The sequence below is a fragment of the Ictalurus furcatus genome, chromosome 22 (assembly GCF_023375685.1).
Source record: "Ictalurus furcatus strain D&B chromosome 22, Billie_1.0, whole genome shotgun sequence".
In the NCBI taxonomy this organism is placed as follows: domain Eukaryota; kingdom Metazoa; phylum Chordata; class Actinopteri; order Siluriformes; family Ictaluridae; genus Ictalurus; species Ictalurus furcatus.
The window spans coordinates 16,463,285-16,479,633 of NC_071276.1; the positions used below are offsets into that span (position 1 = coordinate 16,463,285).

The 16,349-nt window shown below is 37.7% G+C and overlaps 1 protein-coding gene across 2 annotated transcripts in view; it reads right to left on the bottom strand.

The window, feature by feature from the left end:
• Positions 1–1,262: 1,262 nt before the first annotated feature.
• The window catches only part of LOC128625664 (metal transporter CNNM4), a 34,194-nt gene continuing 19,107 nt past the window's right edge, over positions 1,263–16,349 (bottom strand). The window contains exons 5-8 of one of the 2 annotated variants that reach the window (XM_053654227.1): positions 10,677–10,770; positions 10,115–10,177; positions 6,847–7,022; positions 1,263–3,498 (exon numbers count right to left, since the gene is read on the bottom strand). In XM_053654227.1, coding sequence (XP_053510202.1) covers positions 3,265–3,498; positions 6,847–7,022; positions 10,115–10,177; positions 10,677–10,770 — 567 coding nt within the window. In that variant the 3' untranslated portion in view covers positions 1,263–3,264. The remainder of the gene's footprint in view (positions 3,499–6,846; positions 7,023–10,114; positions 10,178–10,676; positions 10,771–16,349) is intronic. The other variant, XM_053654226.1, reaches the window with a different exon arrangement.

Here is a 16,349-nt window from a genome sequence, read left to right on the forward strand (position 1 = left end):
CTGGGCTTCCAGAACACCTCAGCAGTGCCACAGGCTGATTGCCTTGCCACATTGATGCAGTAATTCATGCAAAAGGAGCCCCGACCAGGTATTGAGTGCATAAATTAACATACTTTTCAGAAGGTCGACATTTCTGTATTATAAATGATTTATTCTAATATTTTGAGATACTGGATTTTTGATTTCCGTGAGCTGTAAACCATAATCATCGAGATTAAAACAAAAAAGGGCTTGAAATATTTCAGTTTATGTGTAATTAATTTAGAATATATGGAAGTTCCACTTTTTCAATTAAATTACGGGGAAAATATTAACTTTTCAATGATATTCTAATTTTTTGAAATGCACATATATAGAGATAATAGTTGAATAATAGTAGAAACCTGCCTCAGTGAACTGACAAACGTAAACAATGCTGCAGGGAATGTGAGGTGATCACTATTTCACAACAAAAATGCATCATAACACAGAACACAAAGAGATCAAAATAACTACTTTCTAATATTTAACTAGGGGCAAAATAGAGCTGACAAAATGTTGAAAGGATATTTACTTCTTCATTATCAAACTAATTGCAATCCTGTAACCATGTCTCTTTCCAAAAGAATTAATTTAGTGGTTTCACAGGAAGGTGTGTGCATGTTATTTGATCTGTAAATAATTTTGTACATTATATTGCACCCCTACCCACCCACACTTCAAATTTACTGGGTATTTACGACACAATGCCAGTTCAGAAACCGTAAATTCAGCTTTTAAGCCTATGCACTGTTGAAAACCTCAACGGGTGAAAACTTATGTAAGGCACAATTATGGTAAAACCATAATTTGGAAAATTTGGTGGGATTGTTTGCTAAGGAATTGCAGGCTGTTTATCTGTTTTGTCTATAAATGAGATGAATTATTAATATGTTAATATTAATATCAAGTGGTCCAGCCCACTTGACATTAAACTAAGTGTACAGTTGCCCGTTAACTAAAGAGACACTTCTGTTCTAAACTGTAAAGAATCCCTTTCACAACTCTAATATTAGCCGAATCTTTTAGTATGTAGTTCCTGTAATAACAAAATCCTGAGTGTTTAGAAGTTTAATGAAGTATTTCATATTTTTTTTAAAAAAACAACTAATTTAATAAATAAGCAAAACGCAAACCTGGAAATCTAGTAGCATCTGTCCCTACCTTACAATTACAGCTAAACCCACAGATGAAGTAGTGAAAATAAAACTGCTCTCAGTTTTCTGATAAACAGAGGTCACATATTATGAAGAAGAGGCTTTCTGATATTTATTTGGCTAACACTGTTGTCCTGCATACAGGTTGTTTAGGATGATTTGGTATAAAGCAAAATAAAATCCTCACAGTGGAAAAAAAAGAACCAGAACCTAAAAACAAATGAAACAAGAACATTTTACATCATCAAAAACCTATAATATCATTTCCGGGATTCTTCGGATCCAATTTCATATAAATAAAGATATTTTTGGCTTGGATGTGACTACGGATTGTCTTTTAAGTGGACCAGAAATGTGAAACAGATGATTCAGTACCAAGATATGCTGTTGATCTGAAATACATGTTCTGAAGGCAAGAACAATAAAACACAACTAGAAAAAAAAGTACATTTCACAAGAAAATATACAACTTTGACTTTATATGTCAAATAAATACAGTATGTATATATTTATATATATATATATATATATATATATATATATATTTCTGGTGGGTTACCTTCAAGTTCAATAGTTGAACCACAAAGTCTTAAAGCTCGTTTATGCAAGACATCTTCCTCTGAAACAGGAAAGCATTCCACTTTCTCTGATATAGCCTTGCTCACTTTGGAGTGAAAAAAACAAAACAAAAAAAACAAGTCAATTATGGAGTCATTGCAAAACAATGACTAGAGTCAAGGTCACACGTATACAGTGTTTCACTTGACAGTGATTCACTTAAACATGAAGAGATGTCCACAGACCATTAGAAAGTTCACTTACAGTAGGCGAATACATGGACTCGATACGAGATGAAATTTCAACATGCTTTAGTTTTTTCGGTCACTTGTTCTATAGTTGTATCGTGAAAAACAGAATTGTTTAACATATAGATTATATACGTGGTGCTTAGTCTCCCTGAGATACATCTTGGATTTTGGTGCGATTAGGATTAAAGAAGTTGATTCTTTAAAACAGCTGATGATGAACACACAAGTTTCTTAAAGGAACAGTTCAGTGCTTTCATCTTAATCTCTTCTTACCACACCTGTAGTGTAGTCATGATTACTACAGACAATAATTGTGACACATTTCCCCATACTAAGAAAGGATCAGAGAAAGTGATGACTTTAAATATGGAAGTTTAAGGGCCATTGTTAAACGGCATTGACTAAATTTCCGTGTTTTTATAAAGTTGCGAGTGACTAAGAAACCTTTTTTTTCATAAAGTTTCAATAAAGTTTTGATGACTTTATTATTATTATTATAATAGAGGGTGGGGTTGGAGTAAATAAAGAATGAGTGTCTAAACTTTTGACCGGTGGTGTATAACCCATTCTTCAATGTCAAAAACATAGTCTCAACTATAAAACAATAAATTATACATATTTAGAGCTTAATTTACAAGTACACTTGATCAAAAAGTAAGTTTCATATAACTGTTTCTTGACATTCCAACAACTGCTCTTTTATTAAGTTTTTCCTCGCATTGAAATTCTTATTTGTGTTCATCAGACATACACTACATGTGCAGTGGATAGAGATTAGTCTGAAAAGCACTGAAGTATTCCTTTAATCTATGGTTTTATTTGACCTTTTATTTAACTTGACCGTAAATTTGATGTCAAGCAAACTCGAATTCAACTGCTTTCCCCATGAACTACACTTTTCCATTGAAAACCAGAAAATAAAGCATTTGGTTTCTAAACAATTATTCCTCCTTAAAAAAAAAAAAAAAAATCAGTCTTTAAAATGCCCAGATGGATGGTTAGCTCAAAATCTACTCAGTCCAGGCATTCTATGATCCAGACTTAACTTCTCAGTGCAATCACACAGTTTTTTTTCCTCCCTCCAGTTCATGCCCTTCCTTTTGGCAGCTTAAATTTGTATGACTGAAGAATGTCAAAATGTTAAATAATTTATATGGGTGTATGTGTCTGTAATTCAGTCATCTGCCGGTTTTATTAATCAGGATGGAAAGGGTGTGTATATAAAGTAGTGTGTTTGATGGTAGTCTCTAAGCATGCTGTTAGAAGGTTGTGCATGAGCATCAGATCTCGCTGTGATTGGACTGGCGAGTGGGCAAGCAGTTCTGCTCGTTTAGGAGTGACGTGTGTTCGTCTGGCAGCGTGTCCGTCATGGGGAGTGTGAGCGTGTTGTCGGATGGAGACTGAGACACTGCAGGCATGATGTTCTCCACACGCATCTGTCCGCTGTCTGGAGACTGGGGGGAATTGTCCAACTGAGACGCCATCAGACCGTTCTGATACTGCGACCGAGTGATCTGAGAGAGCGGGATAGAGGGCGCGAGAGGGCGCGAGAGGGCGAGAGAGAGAGACGGGGGGGGGGGGGGGGGGCAAGGGTGGCATTATTTTGTTGTCATGACAAAAACTTCAGAAACTCAGTTTTTCTTCATGAACAAAATTAAAATAAGACATTTACTGAGGGGTAGTTTTACAGATTTTCACTGAAGAAATGTGTGTGAATCAGTGGTGTGTAGGCTAAACAACCCTTTTATAATTACAATGAGGTAGACTTCCTTTGAACATCTACATACTCCTAAAAAGCTAAAATGATTCAAATGAAACGAAACAGCTAAAATGATTCAAATAAAACGAAACAGCTAAAATGATTCAAATGAAACTGCTAAAATGAATCAATTGAAAGGATATGGCCAAAACGAATCAAATGAAATAAAATTTCAGATATCTGTCGCCTTGTGTGCAATTGTTGTCTATAAAATATGTCCATATGTCAATGATACTGTTGTGCATCGTATCATCATATATCAAATCATTGCCTTCTGAATCAAACTCATATTGTATCGGATCAGATTCAGTGGTATTGTCAAAAACTAAATCATTATAAATCAAAATCATGGAGGCCTGAGATTTACAGCCTTTAATGAAATCTATTCTCGAAGCTAGAAATAAAACTTAGAAAATCTTTCACAGCTGTTATAACTTTTACACTGTGCTCCTAAACCAGCGGAAAGCAGTTGGTTCATAAAAATCGACTGGTTTCCTGCAGCAGCCTACACACAGGCACCAGCACAGACACCTTCTCAGTGGAAAGTTACAAATGTGCATGAATATACTAGTATTAATTTTCTCACTGACACCCAAATTCCATCAAAGAGACTTGCCATGTATTTACACTGAACGTAACACACACACAAAAACACATCTGCATAAGGATAGCAACCTTAAATCCAGCCAAGCAGCTGGGCTGAGAAAAGCAATTCGATACTTGCATTTTGGAGAAGGTGACGCACATCTGATTCACCTCACTTAGTAATATGACATGAGACAGTGGGAGAGTAAACAACACAGTTTGTTCATTCTGAGCAACATCATTAATCTGCAATTCCAGATAAAATGCCCCCCACCCCATCAGCGTTATCTGCCAACATCATCATCTGCCAACATCATCAGACTCCGCAACAGTTTCTTCCCCGCGGCAGTCAGATTACTCAACACCTGACTGCCTCCCAATACTCATCTGGGAGTAATCGAAACACCTAAGCCAGTATGACGGAAAAACATTACACCACTGCATTTTATAAAGCTGCATTGGTCAGTTTTCATTATGGAACTCATTTTTGCACCAATATTGCTGCTAGACTACAAAATAGTTTACATACAGCTCATGTCCTGTGTATTTAATAATAATAATAATAATAATAATAATAATAATACTACTACATCCTTACATTTATATTGCGCTTTTTTCCCCCTGCAAACTCAAAGCGCTTTACGTAGTATGGGGAGGTTCTGGTGCACTATGGGTGCCGTTGCATCATTCAGGTGTAGCATCCACATGAATGATGCGACGGCACCCATAGTGCGCCAGAACGCCCTCCACACTCCAGCTATTTACTGTCCTGTATATTTACTGTCCTGTATATTTACTGTCCTGTGTAGCTGCTGTTCTATTCTGTCTATTCATTGTTTTGCACTCGTTTCACACTGCTGTGTATTTGCACGTTATGTAGTCTTGCGTACTGTTCTGTGTTGCACCACGGTTTTGGAGAAATTACATTTTGTTCCAATGTATACAAGTTATATAGAGGAATGACAATAAAACAGTATATGATATTTTCCTTCTGATTAACGCATTTGCATTAGTCATGCACATGACCAGCAAAATTACAAAGATCGAATCATGTTTTCAGGCAAAACGGCATAGAAAATGAAATAATCCTCGAACAGTTTTAGATAAGTAATAAAAGTGACTTCTCATATGAAAACATGACATTAACTTCGAATTTCATCAATCAATTCATATCCTGAATGTATTTATTTCTGTAAAGTTGCTTTGTGACATTGTCCATTGTCAAAAGTGCTATAAAAATAAAATAGAATTTAATTAATTAAAAAAAATTAATAAAAACTTATCATTGGAAAAACTGTCAAATATTTGACACATCTATACTTTCAGTATAATGTGTCAGACAACAGATAAAGCCACAGAAGTGCCTAAAGGTTCACCCTCAGTAAGTAACTCTACATATCTTTCATAAATAATCAGGTTCCAGTACACAGGCTGTATGACACTTTTTTTTTTTTTTTTTTTTTTAAACAATATGAGTAGAATGTAAACTCTAATTCCCAAAAGGATTTAGTTATACAAAAACTTTCAACTTTAGGGTGGCTAATAATTTTACCTAATGACTGGTTTGTTCTTCTGGTATGATTGTTATGCATATACCAGTGGAGGCTCGTTCCTAGGAGCAGGCGGTGCAGAGCTTCAGCATATATATCGATCGTTCAACAAATGTTAATCTTCGTAAAGTGCTCATTCACAACTCCGTCCATGCATTTTACATTCAGCTGATATATTACCTACCTCTTTTGAGTGACAAGATTTACTCCCCTTTTTAGATTTCTACATGTGCACACTGCCGCAGTAGAGTAATTATTTCACCTAGTGGTCAAAAATGTGAACTGCAACTAGTGCGAACCCTGAAAGTACTATTTGAGGGTTAAGGTACGTTCACACATACAGCGCTTCGCAGCAACAAAGCAACCGGAGACCGCTCATTTTCAAAGAGAGTCAGCAACTTGTGGCAACGTGAACAACGACGACCATTGGAGACTAGATGTAGGTGTGTCCAGTGACGCAACAAAGGTGAGAAAAGTTTAACTTTATGCACATTTGTAGTGACTTGGTGCAGCAACTACCAATGGGAGTGAAGACAGTAGAGCGCACATGATCTGTCTGAACTGTTTTGTGGACCCAGGCAGTCCGGCACTTATTCATGTGCTTTTGCCGGAAATAGATGAAGAAAGAGCTCACACACACTGCTTCTCCTTCATCTCATACGATATGATGCATATATACACACTGGTGGATTTTATATACAAACACTCTCCCTCCAGAATGTTTCATTTTAGTGGCAAGAGTACAACAACAGACGACTTGCGGTGATAAAATCGCTGTATGCGTGACCTTTACTCTACAAATTCATTAAATAACAGCCTATAACAGAAATCATATTTGATACTTAATTTTGTTTGAGGCTATGTCATTACGCACATCATCCTGTCCCTGCAAAATCCGGTCCTGAGCTGTTGCTGGCATATGTAGTGATGAGAAGAATTCGAATCATAATAGCTGTGTCCGTTCTCACCTTGACGATCTGCAGGTCCGTCAGTGCACGCACGTTGAAGTCGGGGATGTACTGCATGGAGGGGGAACTGTTCAGCTGCGTGTTGCTGCCACTAATGGACTGAGACTCTGAGCGATCCGTGCAGTTAAGAGATGTTGAACGGTTCAGACCGCTGATGTGAGATGGTGAACGGAACTCTGAAACACACATACAACCAAAATGAGACAGACAGACAGACAGACAGACAGACAGACAGAGGGAGGGAGGGAGCGAGAGAGAGACAGAGAGAGAGAGAAAGACAGAGAGAGATATATAGATAGATATATAGACAGATAGACAGAGGGAGGGAGCGAGAGACACACACAGAGGGACACAGACAGATAGATAGATAGAAGTGTGTAAGATGTACATGTGTACTCAGAGACAGAGAAAAAGGAAAGTAAACACATACAAAGACACCTGAAATCCTAGAAGGGCAGAAAGATCAGTTTAGGGTAATAAAAGTAATAACAATAATTACATAACAGTAAAATTAAATAAAAGCCAAAATTGAACCAGCACTATAAACTATATATAAAATAAAAATAGTAAGCAGAAAAGGAAGCTCAGGCCAAAGCTTCAAACACACCTGCATGCTGGGTAATGACAATTACAAACCAATGTTAGGTTTGTACCAGTGCACTGCTAAGGATGAAAGAAGCGTACATTAAAATGTTCCCCAAGGTTTTAGTCAAGTTGTATGTAAAAGTTTGTGTAAGCCGAACTAAATTAAAACCTTTCCACCGGATTTACAAAAAGTTTTGAAAATGCTGAATTTCTTTGTCTTTGCATGCGTATGTTGGTCAGTTAGCTTTAAATTACCACGCATGTGCACGCCATATTTGCATTTGGTGCAAATGACTATGAAAGGCAAAGCTCACTGTGCTAACATGACAATTAAAACACCAAAAATATTACTTTCTCAAAGGTAGTAACGGAAGCTATTTTGACTCACATCCATACCAATGAAAATGTATATTATTTTACAGTGTAAACTCTGGAACCGAATTATGGTGCCCATGTGATCACGAACACCAAGCACATCACACAGGGAAACTGCTTTATTATTATTATTATTATTTTAAAGCAAAGTGTGTCTGTGACCCTTGGATAGAAATGTCTCACACACCAATGTGTTGGGAAAAAAAAAAAAAGTAGGGTATGTTTCAAAGGAAGTTGATGAGTACTCCCTAGTGTGCTGTATATTCACAAGACTTTGCAGCTTGAAACATACCAGACGGGTCACTTGTCGGTCACTTAGCGCTGGCTCTAATGAAGTGCTACATTTGAAACCAATCAATCAAGGTTTACATTAGTCGGTCTTCTTATCTGTAAATTTAGCCACACTCAGGAGCACAAGTAGGATGTTTTTCCGAATACCGAATTTCTTGCAAAAATGTACCCATGATTGCTTTACGAATAATTCCGTTTGTATCCAGCTTGATAAACGATGCCCAACGTAAGTGTGAAGCCGATGGTGTGTTCGTTCATTCCGTTCAATTCAGTTATCGCTTTATCCTGCTCAGGGTTGCCGTGGATCCGGAGCCAAACCTTGTAACACGGGGCACGAAATGGGAATGCACCCTGTATGGGATGCCAGTCCATCATAGGGCCCCATGGACACACGCATTCACACCCTGAGGCAATTTAGTGCAATTAACACCCCCTCAGCTTGAAAGTTCATCTCATCAACTTGAGGTAGTCTTCTCAACTACTGGTTCCTTCCCCATTTAAGGAGTAACATCAAATCAAGATGGCCGCACACACTGTGAACAATGTAAAACACTCTTTCTCTGCTTTTAACAGAGTTATAGCAGTATTGGTTTTAGATCAATTAATATACAGATACAATTTCAGTCCAAAATGAATGTTTGAAGTTCACAATAGAAAAGAACCAATAGCCACTCAGGCCTGTAACTGTAAAAGCACGTTAAAGTAGCTTTTTATGAACTTTATGTGCTCTGACAGAGTAAACAGAAGACATGCTTTCGTGGAGGCGACCATGCCGTCATCCCAATCCCTCCCACCCCATCCCCGGCAAGACCCGAGGTGAGTCATGACACTATTACAATGTACAAATGAGCACTTACAAAGCACCATGAACACTTCATTACAGTGAGGATATCTTCAGAAAAGTCAGATGGCTCCCCTTACTGGCAGAATCCTGTCACAAACAAATGCCATGGACTTCACCACAGTCTTATTAACTCTGCACACACTGATCAGCAAAAATGAGACTAATGAGTTATGATGAATACAATTTTAGTCCCACTGTGGATGCTTTAATGTTTCAGTATGAGAGTGTGAGTTAATGGAATTCCATGAATATGACCTTTGATGATATGAACCGTGTATTGCTGTTTGCCATCTTTCCTTATACTGCAGTGCAGTTGAATTCTCGAATCTGATTGGTCAGAAGGTGTTGGTTACATTTCTATAACAGCAGCTTTGACAATAGTGCTGGCTTAATTAAAAGAAAATAAAAATGACTATATTATAGTTTCTATAGTAACAACACTTGTACGGCGAGTAATCTAATCTAAAGTATTTTGCATTGTAGGACTACCAACAGTGGAGTCATAAGGAAAATTCCCAATTATTTTGATCATAATCTATTTAAATCCCACTTTAAATGTAGTTCTAGCTATTTATGTTATGTTTGGCCAACAACGTCCAGATATAATGCATGACACATTTCAGATGTCTTCGCAGTGATATTTTAACACATATACATATATACATATTATATATATATATATATATATATATATATATATATATATATATATATATATATATATATATATATATACACACACACACATACACATATATACACACACATACATATTTATATATATATATATATATATATATATATATATATATATATATATATATATATATATATATATATACACACACACACACACACACACACACACACACACAGAGAGAGACATTTCAGATATTTTAAGAAACTCTTAAAGAACTAATTATTGTCTCAATGAGCACAAAGTGAGTTAAACCACTGGGAGAAGGACATAAAGATGTATATGTGCATTTAACTTCAAAATTAGTTGCCATTGTTAACATGGTTCATGCTGATCCAGGATCATCTCCATCGCTTTGTTTAGTAATCTTAAGGATTAGGGATTAAAAAGGCCAAATGGATGCAGCAGCCATGGCTACCAACACTACCGTTAATAATCCCTGGGTACAGTTAGAGAACCCACACACTGGAGGTTACCTGGAATACGGGAGAAGATAGGACACCTCATTAGAGAGAGGTGGCAAGGACGAGTAACTTTCCCTGAGGGAGTGAGGAAAGAAGGAGCTGTAAGACATGATGGAGCTTTCAGAGAGAGAAAGTTTCCATGGGAAGATGGAAAACAGAATGTGAGGAAACAGACAGGATGATTACAAATAGACAAACAAAAGCAATGGAACAAAAAGGCACTGCGTTTGTTTTGTAGTGTAGTAGAGGATGGAGTGATAAGGTTAACTTGAACCACTAGGTGGCAGTCAAATATCACAGATGATTCAGAGCCATATAGGAGCTTCTCATGGTCTGATCATGATGGGTGGCCCTTTGGGTGGATTAAACATGGATTATGACACAAAATGACTGTTTTAGGTTGAACTTGGTAATATCGTCATGTGTCTACATGATAAAATCTCCTAATGTTCAGTTATCTCCAGAGATCGGACTATTCAGTGGGAATCACGCAGCATTATGTGAGGCACATAGTCCATAAGAGAACAAGAAAGAAAAGTACTTGTGTGTGTGTGTCTCGATCAGTCTGTCTTACCTAATGTGGCATTAAGTGCCATAACACCGTAGTAGGAGAAGGGCCCCGTCTCAAACTTCATATTCTCATTACCAGCTTCCACCTCCACACGACCCTGTGGACAGACACACACACAGATACGGGTTTGTGGTGATATATAACAGAACATATATTAACATACAAGACATCTAGAAATTATGCATATTTTTCATATTACATAAATTTTACATACAATAACAAACCTGCAAGATATGAGATATGATATGATTGTGGTCCAAAATGACTTTTTTGTTTGACCGATAAAGAAAAAAGGATGAAGATTTTGACCTGAACAATTAAATACAAAGAAGTGTCAAATCTAACACATCAATAATTATAAAATAATTCTAATAGTGATGATAATTAGAACTTTTTTCCCCCTGTACCAGTCAGTGCTCAGACGCATTCAAACACTCAGAATATCAACATTGAAAACATCAGCCATGTGGACAATACACTGCCTATATGTGAAAAAACTATATTGAAAATGTACTGTACTGTACTGTGAAAATGTACTGTATTTTTTTGTTGTTATTTACTATTCACTGTACATTCCTGTTGAACCATGTAAAAAAATCCATTATCCAGTTGAATATTCATGATTGCCACTGCCAGCCAGCAGTTCCTGACTGCACATCTGATAATATTACCAAAATTGGTCAGGTTAGCTTACTGACATGAAATCTTAGCACTGAAGTGCACCAGAGTTTGCACTGAAGTGTACTAGTGGGAAACAGGACAATCTGATGAGCATGTGAAGGCAGCATTAAGTGATTGCTAAAGATAGATAGATTAGTGGATAGAAGAGAAAGATGGGTGGATGGACAAGGACAGAAACAGGCCTATGGCTAAAAACAGTTTATTTGTGTGTGTGTGTGTGTGTGTGTGTGTGTGTGTGTGTGTGTGTGTGTGTGTGTGTGTGTTTGATTCAGTGAGAAGGGAGCTTTAGCTGGGAATGTGAGAAATGCAGCATCATCATACCAAAATTAATCCTTACTGAGACAACACTGCGCTCGCTCGTGCGCTCTCTCTCCCTCTCTCTTTCTCTCTCTCTCTCTCGATCTATCTATCTATCTATCTAACTATCTAATGTGCAGAGACAGACAGAATAAACACTGGCCCAGTGTTTCAGACCAGAGGCATTCTGTATAATATAACCCTGCCCACCCGTGGCTTGTTTATTACACATAAATCATCCTTCTATTCCACTGACATGAACAAGCAGATTGACCCCACCTTGGGAATGCCCTCTGGCATGCGTCAGTTTTAATGGGTAACGTATCGAGTCCTCAGTTTTATGTGTGGTAATAATTTATCAGAAAGTTGATCTTGGTCAGAGTCAGTAGGACATTCTAGGAACAACTAACAGGAGTAGCATTGACGAGCACTGAACTTGTGAGAAGGTATTACGAAAACATTCCTCTCACTTTTTCCTCACATTGACACACATTAAATGTAGCAGTAAAGGCCAAAGATCGTTCCTGTCAATAATAAGCAACAGAGCAATACGAGACCAGGACCAATAGTGAGTCCACTTTTTCCACAGGTATTGGTTCCAAAGGTATTTCGTCACAGACCTTTCAGGATATCATTTACAACCCTAATTCCGAAAAAGTTGGGACAGTATAGAAAATGCAAAAAAATAAGCAAAAAGAGTCATTTCAATTCACCCTGTAGTATATTGAAAACACATTATTAAACACATTATTTGATGTTTTACTTTGTGAATTTAATTTATTTATGAAACTATACACTCATTTCAAATCCGATGACTGCTACACAGTCCAAAAAAAGTTGGGACAGTCGATTGTTTACCCCGGTGTAACATCACTTTTTCTTTTAATAACACTTATTAAGCTTTTGGGTGCTGAAGAGATCAGCTGGTTAAGTTTAGCAAGCGGAATTTTCCCCCATTCATCCATTATGCATTCCTTCAGCTGTGCAACTGTACGGGGCCTTCGTTGCTTTATATTGCACTTCATAATGTGCCACACACTCTCAATCAGAGACAGGTCAGGACCGCAGGTAAGACAAGCTGATTTATCGTTTTCCCTTTTCTGTTGATTTGATGAGACGTTTATAAAAAGGTACACATTATATAAATCAATAATTACTATAATAATTATACAGTATAGTATATACACAATATTTGTCAACTCTGCACATATTTAATGTATTTAACGTATAGTTCTGTAGAAAAGCAGTGAGGTTATACCTCTTAAGTATTACTGTTACAAAACAAAACTCTTATGCTTTCAATGAAAAATAATGACCAAATCAGGATAGTGCAGCGATTTCATGAATTTTATTATAATATGAAACTAGCTGTAAAATAAAAATCAACTACATATAATGAGCAATCTAATGGAATAATCTCGATAGAGTCAAATACTTGTGATAAGGTGATGAAATTAGTATGACAGACCAATACTATAAGACCATGTATTTAATAAGTTTTATGAGGGATGAATTACTGATCCCATAAGCACTGGGATTAATGTTACTTGATTGAAAGTAATCTGATTGGGGGTGGGGGGGGGGGGGGGTTGCTGGGCATAGGTATATTATTGTGTAATTTGTTTCAAAAGGAGTACAAATTTTAATTAAAAGGTATTTTTAAAAAAAATCATGTAATCATTTGTGTGATTAGTTTGGTAAAGGATTAGTGTACAAAGACAGATGTAACGCTTTTGACCTCTTTTTCTCTCTCTCTCACTCACACACACACACACACCAAAGGTCAAACACTATGCTAAAACCTCTCAGGAAATCTTCACGTATAGACTTTGACATTCTAACTGTATGAATAATACAGTATGTGTGTGTATGTGTGTGTGTGTGTGTGTGTGTGTGTGTGTGTGTGTGTGTGTGTGTGTGTGTGTGTGTGGTGGTATGTCACCTCGAGTCAGCAGTGTTCCTGAAAATAACTGCATGTCAACTGCCCATTATTCATACAAACAGGAAGCCAAGCTGGCAAGAGTGACACACGGGGACAACCTGAATGTGTGTGCGTTTGAGAATTGTTCTTAGCCTTTATATGAGCACCATATTACTGCCATAAAAGTATTAATGAGGCAATTATCCTATTAGGGCAAGATGCATAGCGTTAGTCAGTCTCTCACGGTCTCTCTGAATGCCATTAAAGGTCACTAAAGCAGCTTATTAAATCTCCTAAGATGCACCGCTGTGAACTGCTGCTGCTAGGCTCCTCAGCCCTGCATTCATCCTCCTCCTGATCCATCTTTCATCTTCCAACAAGAAATCATTCATTTCTCCTCAAACTGGTTCATTTTGCCCCCTTTTCACTCCGCCTCCTCAATGCTCCTTTTCCCCTCACTCCAGCCTAAATATACAGGAACATACAGGAAAAGAATCACGCAGATACGCGTCTTGGCGCAGGTGATTACAGTCCTGTCCATTTTCTATGCTTTATTTATGCTCATTCTCTCATTCAGCATGTCACAGGAAGAGGTCAGAGGAAGTATTAAACCCTGCGTAGCCAAAAATAGATGCTGCTTGGATCACTTTTCTACTGCTGCGACCAGATTCATTTCTGAAGAGGTGCACAACCGTGGTACACTTTGTCATAAGTTTAATAGACACCAGATAGGCAAGATGAGAGCGTTGCCGTTTGATGACTTGAAGGGAAGGGAAACAACTGCAGCGTGTCCTTCAGTCACACAGCGTCAACGCGCCTACAAAACAAAGCCATTAATCTTTCATAAAGGTCACACGCTCTCAGCTCTCGGTGAGAAAACACCAAGCGAGGAAACTAATTGTGCTTCTTAAAACTCCCTTGACAAAACAGAGTCAATTAGAGCAGGGATACAAAACAGGAATTATACTCATTAAAATAATAACTAGATTCTGTCTTTAGAAAACGACTCAAATAAGCCTTGTGCACATCACCCAGCACGTCTATTAACTCGGTCTGTAATAACATACACACTTACTCAGGAAGGGAAATGATCAACAGAGAGAGAGTCAAGAGGAACGTTTGGAACGGTACGGTGTAAATATGTCACGTAGTATGAAGATCACTTCACACACCAATGAGCAGCCAGATCCTTCATACACACACATCTTCATTCATTTTTTAACTCTGGTTGAGATTTTAACTAAACGCTGTAGCGGTGGGATTTCAGTGCTTCTTTGTGGGCTGCCTGGGTTTGGAATGTTTACATGTAAACAACTCAGCCCCCCTCCTAAATGGATCGCTCCATCTGTGAGGCCTGTAATTTTCTGCCAAGAGCAGACCACTATGACCACTTATGGGGGATGGAGCTTGGGGGCTAATGAGTATTTATAGTATTGACACAACAAAGGTGTGTGTGTGTGTGTGTGTGTGTGTGTGTGTGTGTGAGTGAGTGAGTGAGAGAGAGAGAGAGAGAGAGAGAGAGAGAGAGAGAGAGAGAGAGAGACAGACAGAGAGAGAGATAGAGATTTACTTTAAAGCTAATGATACAAAGGACACACACAAACATAAACGCACAGCAAAGACCTGTATTACTGCTTCAAGAGGCCACTTTTAACACATGACTTGACATTTTCATTACATAAATACCTGAATTAAATAAATTACTTAAGAAGTCCAGACTCTATTAGTATGCAAACTGGAATAGTTCCCAACCCTACATGCAAATGTTCAACGTCCTAGATTTGCATACTGCAACCTGATTGGCTCTTATATTTTATGATGCAAAAGAGGGCTTCAAAAATGAGTCCTAAAACCCAGAAATTAGGGGGTTTTTTGGCATGAATTTTTGCACTTCTGGTTCCATCGTCCCAAAGTTACTGGGATTTTTGAATGGGTTTTTGATTAAATGCCTGAAGTATGGTCTGTTGTGAACACAAGCTCTATTCTATGACATAAGATACAGTTCATCAGTAATACCACACTTGTGATTTTGTTAAGCTCTTATGCGTCTTGAAAAAGACGGTTCCTAACAAGTGGCTAAATGAGCTTACAGAGGTTATCGGGGACATTAAACGTCATCACGCCAAACTGGAAATCTCATCTACTATAACTTTGTTGTGTTTATACTCGCACTCTTCAAACTATTCCAACTTGTAGATTTATCAATTTATATTGTTTTCCAATTGTAGCGCTATAAATTCTATCGGAAGCTTAGTGGCGGTGACGAAGTCATGTGACCGTGGTGGAGTTCGTTGAACCTATGCTTTTTACTTCTGGCGATTGTATTCTTCAAAAAAACATTAAAGTTGTGTTACTTTGGGAAGATGAACAAAACGCGTAAAAATCCTGAACATTTGTGGGTCACAGAGCTTATTTTTTGCGATAATCCAAAAGCTCATGGAAAAATTCTACTGTTTTTTTTTGCCGAGGAAACCAGAGGATGCTAATTTTTGCAGCACTCCATATCACCTTCAATACTATCCGAATTCTAATTAGATTTCCAGCTTGTGTAATAATCATCTATAATTTGCTCGTTCAAAGTAACTCCACCAAATATGCCACATTGTATAATCATTGGATAAAGTGTTGGGTGCTGACTGATAGCTCCGAGCGCCACTCGTTCCTCTGAGTCCGTAAGTGGGATCGCTTAGAAAGCAGCCGTGCCTATAGGCAATGTCAGCACGGCTCAACAGCGGACCCAGCTAAACCACAGCTGTTCTGTGCCTAGAGGGGTTCAT